This window comes from Benincasa hispida, chromosome 8 (genome assembly GCF_009727055.1).
Source record: "Benincasa hispida cultivar B227 chromosome 8, ASM972705v1, whole genome shotgun sequence".
NCBI classification, from domain to species: Eukaryota; Viridiplantae; Streptophyta; class Magnoliopsida; order Cucurbitales; family Cucurbitaceae; genus Benincasa; species Benincasa hispida.
The window spans coordinates 48,141,103-48,152,021 of NC_052356.1; the positions used below are offsets into that span (position 1 = coordinate 48,141,103).

At 27.0% G+C, this 10,919-nt stretch overlaps 1 protein-coding gene across 1 annotated transcript; it reads right to left on the reverse strand.

Moving 5' to 3' along the window:
* Positions 1–3,020: 3,020 nt before the first annotated feature.
* Positions 3,021–6,484, reverse strand: LOC120083701 (lysine histidine transporter 2-like). Its single transcript, XM_039039545.1, has 6 exons — positions 6,288–6,484; positions 5,728–6,114; positions 4,945–5,444; positions 4,356–4,447; positions 3,910–3,978; positions 3,021–3,119 (listed from the first exon to the last, which is right to left on the reverse strand). Exons 1-6 carry the CDS (start codon positions 6,482–6,484, stop codon positions 3,021–3,023), a joined length of 1,344 nt encoding a protein of 447 aa, XP_038895473.1.
* Positions 6,485–10,919: the final 4,435 nt, after the last annotated feature.

Genomic DNA, 10,919 nt, shown 5'->3' on the forward strand with positions numbered 1-10,919 from the left:
TGTGGATATTTATTTCTATTTCATTTATAAAGTATTTGGTATAAATTTGACAGGTTATTCGTTTAGTTTACGTCAGTAAAAGAGGTGAAAGTAATAAAAAATTGATGACTATAAAATAGTATAAATTGTAATATATATTACTTAGTTGATGAATATAAAATAGTAATAATGATATTAAACAGGTGTTTTGAAATAGTGTGGATTAGGATTAGATTAATTATAGTATTAGGAGAGTAAACAGATATATGGAAGAAATGATATAAAAAAGAGTTATTATAGTTTTAATCCTTGTCTCAAACTCTTCAAAGGAAAAAAAATGAGATAATTATAACATGGAAAAAAATCGACCCGAAAGGTCTTTTTTCTTTTTTTTTTTTTTTTTTTTTACAATTAGATTCATTATTTGGGTAGAGATATTGGATATAACATACATCATATAGTGGAGATTTCTAATAAATTGCCGTATGGTTTTGAATTATACCATAAAAATTGGGTATCATATTGGGACGATAATATAATTTTTAAAAAATAGAGTAAAAATGAGTACTTTGCAACCATGTAAGGAAAGTGAGCCTTTTTTTGTCCTTTTTAGTTAAAATGAGAAAAAATTACCATATACGGTACATCTGCACAGTTTAATTAGTATTTTTTAGATTTTAAGTAGTTTCTTTTAGAGTTTAAAGATATAATTTTTTTACTAAAATATATATACAGGGAATTTCTTTATATCAATTTTTTTTTTTAAAATATCCTTTAATATTTAATGAAAATATATAAAACAAAAATAAATTACTAAAATGATATTTTTAAACGTTAAGAGAGAAAAAAAGGTTTGATTTTATGTGACAAACAAAATGAAGATAATAAGTTGAGTAGATTTTTGTCAGGTTGACATGTAGAAAAGTGTGTATAAAATAAAAATGTGCCGAGAAATTTATTGTTTAAGTGATTTGATAGAGAGAACGAAACATGTTGAAGCAAAATTGATATTTTTTTCTAATGAAATTTTTATAGGAAGATTTTTAAAAATAGAAAAATACTAGAAGTCTATCAATAATAAAAACGGATGAATTTTCAGCAATTCATGGAAAGATGGATGAAAATCTATAGTTAATAAATGCTTATAAAATATAGTATTTATTGTTATTATTATTTTTTCTTTTTGCTATTTATTAGTAAAAAATTCCTTTTTTTATATATATATATATAATAAGAGACATTTCATTATTTCCCAAGTGGCAACAAATAGTAACAAAATTATTAAAGTCGTAAAAGTACTGATTCCTTTGACTAAATGGTTCTTTTTTTTTTTTTTTTAATTTTATTACAACAACTAGATAGAAAAAAAAAAAATTGATTAGATAATAATTAATAAGAGTTATGAAAACACCCGTTTCTTCTATTTGTGACCTTAACTCCAGCTCAACGGAAAGAAATATCTATATTTGTACTTTGATTTTACCGTTTACCAAATCAGATGGGCAAATATTACTTTAATTTTTTTTTTTTTTTTTTATAATAATGAAAATGTTATGATTGACATTTAGTAGCATGTTTTATAATAATTAAAACTGCAATAAGAACATGTAACATTTTTTATCTTGTCATGATAGCCATTTTATATGAGTGAAATTGTTTCAAATGTAATTGTAAAATTAAATTCAATGTACATNAGATGGTTAATAAAGTAATATTGTAATTTACACCGTATACATACACCCATCTTACTTCCATTATATACCCCATCATTTAGTCAATATTTTAAATTTAATCTCTAATTTGTAGTTGACTGTTTTTTAAAAAAACAAAAATATTTTTTTTATTAGTATTGTCACTCTAAATCTTTCACTTTTACTATAAAGTTTAAAATAATATCTGCATATTATATTTTCTTATTGTTACCCAATTTCAATAAGAATATGACTCGTGAACTAAAATTTTACATTTAGAAATAAATTTGAATGTGAGGGATGAAAATGATATCAAAAGCCTTTTGTTACGATTTTCATCCCTACCTAACATGCAAGACTTTAGAGCCTTATCCATTTAGTGGCCATAAATTGTATTTTTCGAGAAACATACTAAGGGCATCTAACATAATTAATTTCAAACTTTGATCTTTATTAAATTTTGTTCATTATTTCCACAAATTGGAGAGGGGCTAAGGTCCAAGATTCGGGCTTTTTAAGTGGAGAACTTAAACAAATAATAATAATAATATCTTTTTATGATGGGTGAATTTCCACCCTTCAAAATCTCTACAATATTTTTCTATAATAATAAATCGAGACTTGAGATCATAGGATATAAAATTAAAAATATGCTTTGTAACACCATTTAATAATCAATTAACAATTAAAAATTAAAGATTGGAATAAAAAAGTACACATAATTCATGCTTCTTTCCTGTTTGGGGTCTCAAACATACTAAATTATAGTGAGTTTGGGTCTAATCATTGATTTGGTATTGTTTCAATATCAACTCGATTTTCATTCATTCACTTAAAAAAAATAATCTTTTATTAATTAAAAAAATCATAAGACATACCCAAAAAGTTCGAATCCACAATTAATAACATTGATTCAATTGGCATTAACATAATAGGAATATTTTGTCTATTAAGGATTGAGAATCCCATATTGAAAAAATCAAGAGGACTTACACTCCTTATAACATAGATGAGTTATTTCTCATATTGTCAATTGGTTTTGAGATGAAATTACATACTATCTAACATGGTATCAGAGCTCATAAAGTCAATCCAATAAGAAGAAATTAAGGCGACAATAATGGGTTCTCGTGCTCTTAAGAAGAATAATATATTAACTTTAATTAAAAAAAATTTACAATTAATAAGAAGTTCGACTAATACATTAAATGTAACTTTATTTTTTCTAACAACCCAAATTAGGGCTGAAAAAAAAATAGAAAAAACTAATCTGCCTAAAATGCATTTAGAAGTAAAATTCTTGTTGAAAATAAGAGAGTTGAGATGGTGAAGGTATTTGGAAGATGATGATCAATTGTAGAATTTGAAAGTCTTAGCTTGAATAATGATATTCCTAAGTGCTCCAATGGGGGCCAGCAACATCAAGGCTACTCCAAGAATAATGCAAATCTGAGATTGAAATTTCACAAAATTTAAATCAAATTTCTGTATAAAATTTTTAAATATGAGGTCCTATTTAGTAAACATTTTGGTTTTTGTTTTTGTTTTTAAAAATTAAGACTATGGATACTAGTTCCATTTCCAAATTTTTTTCTTTATCTACTTTTCACCAATGGTTTAAAAAATTATGCCAAAATTTGAAAACTAAAAAAATAGTTTTAAATTTTAAAAAAATTTGGCTAATAATTCAACAATTGTACTTAAAAAAAATGCAAATTATTGTATGAAATGTAGATGAAATGAGCTTAATTTTTTTTTAAAAAAGCAAAAAACTGAATGGTTACCAAATGAGGCCGTAACCTTTTAAATTTCAAAATTTTAAGAATAAATTTAGGTTAAAAATCACATTTAGTTCCTAAACTTTCATATAAATAACGATTTAGTCCTTAAACTTTAGTTTGTATCAATTTAGTCCCTATACTTTCAATTTTGGAACAATTTAGTTTCTGAACTTTATTATGTAATAAAGTAAGTATTATGGAAATTAATATTAAGGTTTAACAAGACTAAATTGTACAATGTCAGAAGTATAGAAAATAAATTGTTACATATTTAAGTTTAGAGATTAAATTATAAAAAAAATTAAAAATATTGAAACTAAATGGTTACTTTGAACTAAAAATATTTTTTAACCATAAATTTAAAATAGCTAAAATAAGAACGGAAGATGGAGAGAGAAAATAAAAATATGTATCGTAATTGAAATTAATTAATGGAGATGGAGATTTTAAGCTCTTACCCAATTAACAAACCAAGAAAGGCTAAAGCGTTTTGGCTTTTTTATGGCAAGCCACAGAATGCAAGGCAGCTGTAAAAATAATAATAATAAAGAAAAAACACATCAAATAAATACATGGCTTTTAAGAAAAATTAAATAGCTAAGACTTAAATTTAATAACCATTTTGTTTTTTAGTTTTTAAAATTTTATTAGCTTATAAATATTCATTATACCTATTGATTTGTTCATTCTGCTATCTAATGTGTTTTAAGAATGCTAAGACAAAATTTGAAAACTAAACAAAATTATTTTTAAAATTTAGCTAAAAATTCAAATTAATACTTACTTAAAAAGATAAAAAAATCATGAGATATGAACTATAAAATTAATGAGTATACTTTTTAAAAGTCAAATAATTATCAAAAGAATCAAACCGAAACATATAAAATATCTTAAATAAACTTACATAGTATGATGTGGGAGCAAACGCAAAGCCTCCAAAAAAACTTAGAAGTCCACCGAAAAAAGGTAAAGTCATGCCAACAAACATTGTAAGCGCTACCATAATAATAAAATAAAAAATTAGAAGAGGAATTATAAAATCAAGTAAAATGGGGCCACATAAATTCTCGATGAGAAAACTAAAAATAAAATTGTTATCAAATAGAATTTTAATAATCGTCATCAAAAGAATTTATTTGAATGCATTGTTCCTTAAAAAAATTTCATACTTCTTTTTCTCTACTCTAATACACTAATCAAACTCATGGTTATTTATAAAAAGCAAAGGTTTCTAGTCTTCCTTCCTCCTCGGATTGATTAGAAAATATTTTTTCAAAAAATCGATTTTATTTATACTCTTTGAATAAAAACTTTTTAAAATATACTTTGAAATTGTTTCAAAAACTATATTGAACGATTGTTAAAGATATTCCATATTTTTTTTCAAAATGACTTATTTTCAAAATTGAATATTTAAAAATTTAAATAAAAGACACTCTTAGTTTGGTCATCACAAGCAAATACTATAGAAAGTATTGGAAAATCGTACGTACCAACATAAAGGGATCGAGAGACGAAGCGAAGGCAACGAGAAGGTTTAAACTTCATCTTCTTAACCAAGAAACACTCCATCATATCAAAAACAGGCATAGCATAGACTTGGTAGCTACCAATGACATGAATGACGACGAAGATATTAGCGAGAATGATGAGCCAAGCGGGTCGGTCAAGGGAGAGAAGGATATTATCTTGGACGGAGTTGCCGAAGACGAAGTAGCCAACAAGCGCAACAGGGAAGTAGCAGAGTGCCACAATGAGATAGGCGATGACGACGCCCTTCCACATGGGCTTGTTCGACGGGCGGTCAGGGGTCGACGGGATGGTGGCTTGAATCTCAAGAACCACATTATGGCCTGCAAATGCAAAGGCCACATTCCCTAAGGCTGATAAGAAGTTGAAGACATTGCCTGTTGTGGTCGAGGCTCTGGGTCCGTAGCTCACGTCTGGAATCACACCTTTGTGAGCTGAAGTGGCCCATGCTATGATCGAGTAACTGCAATAATATAATAATTCCCATTAATATTGAGTTTATGTATGTATGGATTTTATTTTATTCGTTAAATAAATTAGAATTTGGTCTTAAAGATAGAATTTAGTCATTATGGTTTGATAAAAATTAAATTCTAAGCTTTAAAATTATAGGACTAAATTTTAATTTTCTTCCTCGAGACAAATTTATAATTTATTTATTTATTTTTTTTGTTTTTCAAAAGTTGGAATAGGTATTGTGATAAATTTTCGTAACTTAAGAAAAAACCAAAGATTAATAGAGTTACCTCAAGGACATGACAGCAGCAGCGAGAGAGACGAGAGTGATGGAGTCCAAGCTAGGAAGATGAGAAAGAAAGAAGTGAACAGAAGCAAAGATCATGATGAAGTAAGTGGTCTTGATCGACTTGCAGCTGCCATGGCAAGCCAAGTCATGGATTTTCTTCAGAGAATTGCCACCGGTGATCATGTACACAATGTCAGTACCGACCTCCACCATTAGTTGTTGTGGCACCACTATCCATAGACCCATCTTCTCCCCAAACACATGCTGTCCAAGCTCGTGGTACCGATCGAACCTCTTTCCCGGTACCACTTCGTGCATCTCCACCATTTGCCACAACGTGTACAATGTTATTATCCATGATAATGCTATTACTACCACTCCCGGTCCCCTGCAAACAAACCAGATAGATTAGTGGATAAGATATTTATTATTATATTTTTTTTAACTTATTTGGAAGTTGCACGTTTATGATTTATAGACTTAATTTTCAAAAACAAAAATAAAAAACAAAATTGTTATAAATCGCGGCCTAAATAAACAGCAAATTATACTAAGGGTTACCATCCGAGCTGCGACATGGCAAAAGGGAGACCAAGAACTCCAGCGCCAACCATGGCGGTGACATTGTGAAAAGCAGAGTACTGCCAGTTTCCGTTTCTCGATTGCGTAATCGGAAGCCAGTTGTTCAAATCCGTCTCCACCTCCGCCGTGGCTTCCGACGACTTCTGCCAATCTCCTCCGTTATTCTTAATCTCCATTCTTATATTACTTGATTTAATTTCAGAGTTCTCTATTAAATAATGGAAGATGAGAAGTTCAAACCCTATATTTATAATGCACGGTTCGGAATCCTCTTAGGTTTCAATATCCTAATACAAATAGGTTTCTGCATTGTTGTCTTATTTAATTAGGAAAACAATAAAATTCAAATTAAATTAAAGTTTTATTATCCTTCAAATTTTCGTTTTATAGATTGTGTCCTAATCAATATAGGATAATGTGTTCTTGATATTATTATTAGGTTTAAAATACTACCTTAATTATTATACTTTTGATTTTTCTTCATTATACTTTCATTAATTTTTTTTTAATATATATATATATATATATATGTGTATGTATATATATATATATATATATGTATGTATGTGAGGATGGGTCCCATGAGACCTGTTTCCTCGATGGAGAATCTCGTCCCCATCCTCTCTTTCAATTGACGGGGACGGGGGAAATACCTCTGCAGGGACGGAGATGGGGAGTCCCCCTACTCAGCCCTGACCCCATTGCTAACTCTATTCATATACTTAAGGGACGTTTGGGGTAAAGACTATCCTAAAATTATAATAACCACATCTTGCAATATATACTATTTCAAAATCTTCAATCAACTGCAGTCGATATTATTTCAAAATCCCAATTTGCTACATTTTATACCATTTTATATTAATCATTCTTTTAAATCCTTGCTACAGTATTTACTATTTTATTTTCAAACTAAAATAATTTACACCTCAAACATTGTTATTATAATCCAAACTAAAATAATCTATAATCCAAATACACTATTATAACCCAACTATAATAACCTAAGACTATAATAATCAACTCTTTGCCCCAAACGCCATTTTAGTTTGAGAATGAAATAGTAAACACTATAGTTATGAATAAAAAACGGTGAATGTAAAATAATAAAAATTGTAGCAAATAGTAAATATTATAGTAAATGAGGGATTTGAAATAATCTTGACTGTAGCTAATTGGAGAATACAAAATAGTATGTAGTGTAGCAAGAGGTGTTATAATAATCTTAGGATAATCTTCGCTCCAAGCACACCTTTAGTGTTTATTTTGGTCCATGTATTCTCAATTTTGGCTCATTTTGATCCTTGAACTTCAAAAAATGATCATTTTTATCCTTTAAAAGTGAAAATGAAGAGACCAAAATGACAACTTTGGTCCCTTCATTATTATTATTAAGGAAAAGTACATTTTTGGTTCCTAAGTTTTGGATTTAGTTTCTATTTAATCCTAGGTTTCAAAATGTTATACATTTAATTCTTATGTTTTTAGTATGGTTTAAGTTTAGTCTTTAAATTTCAAAATGTTATAGTTTTATATCTTTGATATTTGAGTTTTGTTTTAAATTAATCTTTAATTAGATTCAATTTTTATAATTTTAATTTCGATTAATCAATATTTATTTTTCATCTTTAGTAAAAATGTCTATTAATTGATTTTAATAGAATAAAAAAATTATAATTATTTAAATTTAATTATTTTTCATCATTATTAAAATTAATTTTAAAATTTAACTTCATAATTATTTTTAATTAATTAATAGATTTTGAAACTTAAGAATTAAATTGAAATCAAACTCAATATTTAAGGATTTAATGTAACTCTAGAATTAGGAATCAAATAGAAACTGACTCAAAATTTAAAAACAAAAAATGTATTTTTGCATCGTTATTATTAAAGAGAGAGGGAGTAAACGCAAAGTGGTTAAATAGGGGTATTCAAAAAATCCGATGACCCAAAAAAACTGATCAACCCAACCCAATCCGTGCAATTTGGGTTGGTTATCAACTCATATGGGTTGAGTTGGGTTCAAATAAATCAAAATTTTATGGGTTGGGTTAGTTCATGGGTTCACCTAATATAATCCAGACCAACCCGAATTTATTATTAACTTTAAAATATGTTTTTTTATTACTCATAACACAATTATTTATACATATATTGATTTTAATTTTATTTAATTTTAATATTTTTTTTGAATAATTTATTCTTTAACAACTCTCAAAATTAGTTTCTTTGCACTTTAGAAAGAAAATTTTCACTATATAAATTGAAATTGAGTTGTTAATCTTAATTCAATATATGAAAATAATTAAATTAGATTTTTACATATTTACGTTTTGCTTTTTTTTAGAATAAAATTTTAAATAAATGACCCGATTAACCCGAACCAACCCAACCCAAATATTTCATGGTTAGGTTCATTTTTTAATAAGGGTTATTTGGGTTGAAAAAATTTATATCCCGAACAATTAGGTTGGGTTGAAAGGATTGGGTCTGAAAAGTCTTTCAACCCAATCCGACCCAACTCACGAACACTCCTAGGGTTAAAGATTGTCTAAAGTTGACCTAGAAATTCAACTTTTACATGACAAAAGTGAATATAATTAAATGATAATTCACATGTATTCATTTTTTTTTAAGTTGGAGATTCAAATTTCTATATTTCACTCGTTCTACCTAAAACAACATTGTTATATCTATTATAAGGTATATATTTTATACCAATTTCCTTCTGCAGACTCACTTTTGAAAGTTTTTATTTTTTTTTCTTATTTTTTTTTTTTTTATGTACAATCATAATAAAGTATTGGTTGAATAACAAATTTATTCTCTCAACTTTGAGATTTGTGTCTATTTAATCTTTCACTTTCAAAATTATATATACAATTTCTAAACTTTTTTTAAAAAAGAATCACAGATTTACTAGGTATCAAAATGATCATTAAGGATTTTATTAGATATAAAATTCAAGTGTATATCTAATAAAACAATTCATGCTTAAAAATTTAATTAAAATTTGTCAAGTACCTTATTGACATAATTTCGAAAACTCAAAAACCAAATTAGACAAGAAAAGTGAAAGTTTAAAATTTATTAAACACTTTTTAAAGTTCAAGGTCTAAATAGACACAAACCTTAAAAGTTCATAGACCAAACTTGTAATTTAACTTAATCACCATTTAAAATTATAGTCGATGAAATGTTAATTATCCAATATATATATATATATATATATATATATAATGGGAGAGAAATATGTATGAGAAGCCTAAATCAACAATATATTTTAACATATTTGGAAGTTACCAAAACTTAATGCTAATTTATTTGATTGTGGCTTTGTACACATAGAGAGGAATGCATGTGTATTAAAGAGAAGTTTTGATTTTAGAAGAAATATAGCTTTTGGAGTTTCAGTCACATTCATCCTACTCAAAGTCAAAATTTTTACCATTCTAATTTGGTTCTTCATATTTGATCTCTCTTCTCCTTTTATTTTATTTTATTTTATTTTATTTTTTTGGGTGTCTTCTATGTATTGGCTTGTTTGGCTAAGTTGTGCTTTATTATTCTAACAGGGATTAAAGGAATACCTTTCAAAATTTCAAATAAAACTAGTTTAAATTATGGATATGGTGGGTCCCAAAATATATTAAGTTGTACAAGGAAAAGGTTTCTCAATGGTTCTTCTTCATGGCTTTGGTGCTTTTTTCTCTTTTGCATTTTATACCCAACATGTTGTACTTTTGAAGAAAGCAACTTGAAATAAATTTTGAGTTTATCTTTAATTTTATAGCATAAGCTTTTGATATGAGATCTTAGGTCCAAATTCCATATCTTTTTTTTCTCATTTGAATATAACCAATCAATAAACAAATAACTCACAATTGAGTGATGTTGTGGCACTTTGGGTTTTCTTTTCAATAAATAAATATCTATCTAAAAAATTATAAAATAAAGTACTATTATAAGTTAGAAATATTTTTAATCAATGATAATACATTATTTTCTTAAGGAAATGTTATATAAATATAAATATAAATTTATTAAAGGAAAAGCTCAAATTATATCCTTAAGTTTTGGAAGTTATATCAATTAAAATCTCAAACTAATAATTGTGCAATCTTATCTTTGAACTTACCTATCTTATTCAATTTAGACTTTTTGTTAGTTATATATAGCTATTTTTACTTTGTTCCAATTACAATTAAAAATCATTTAAATAGAACTATTTTTTCTCCCAAAATCTCAATAAAGTAGTAGAGGTGAAAATGGGTCGAGTTGGGTCAATTTTGGAAAAAGAATATCGACCCAACCCGGCCCAATTACCTCCTAAAGTTTAAGGATATAATTTTGTCAAAGAGCCAAAAAATTGTGTGAAATCGATGATTCGCCCGAGTTGTTGTTTGTGTAAGGAATTGATGCATTGTCACCTTAGAAGAGATTAACTACTGCAATGGAGGGAAAGTTTGATTAGAAAATGAGAAACCCTAACTCATTTTATGGGTCAATTTGGATAATCAAGAATCAAACTGAATCAAATCCAACTTGGATAATAAAAGTGAGAACCAAACCAATCTAATTTAGTTAAAAAAGTTATCACACAATTCT

Bases quoted from the DNA above. Each gene is read 5' to 3' on its own strand.
- LOC120083701 (XM_039039545.1), bottom strand. From the start codon at position 6,484: ATGGAGATTAAGAATAACGGAGGAGATTGGCAGAAGTCGTCGGAAGCC. The intron at 6,115-6,287 runs GTAACCCTTAGT...GTTTGTTTGCAG, and splicing joins GCCATGTCGCAGCTCGGATG to GGGACCGGGAGTGGTAGTAA. The intron at 4,448-4,944 runs GTACGTACGATT...TTATTATGGTAG, and splicing joins CTCTCGATCCCTTTATGTTG to CGCTTACAATGTTTGTTGGC.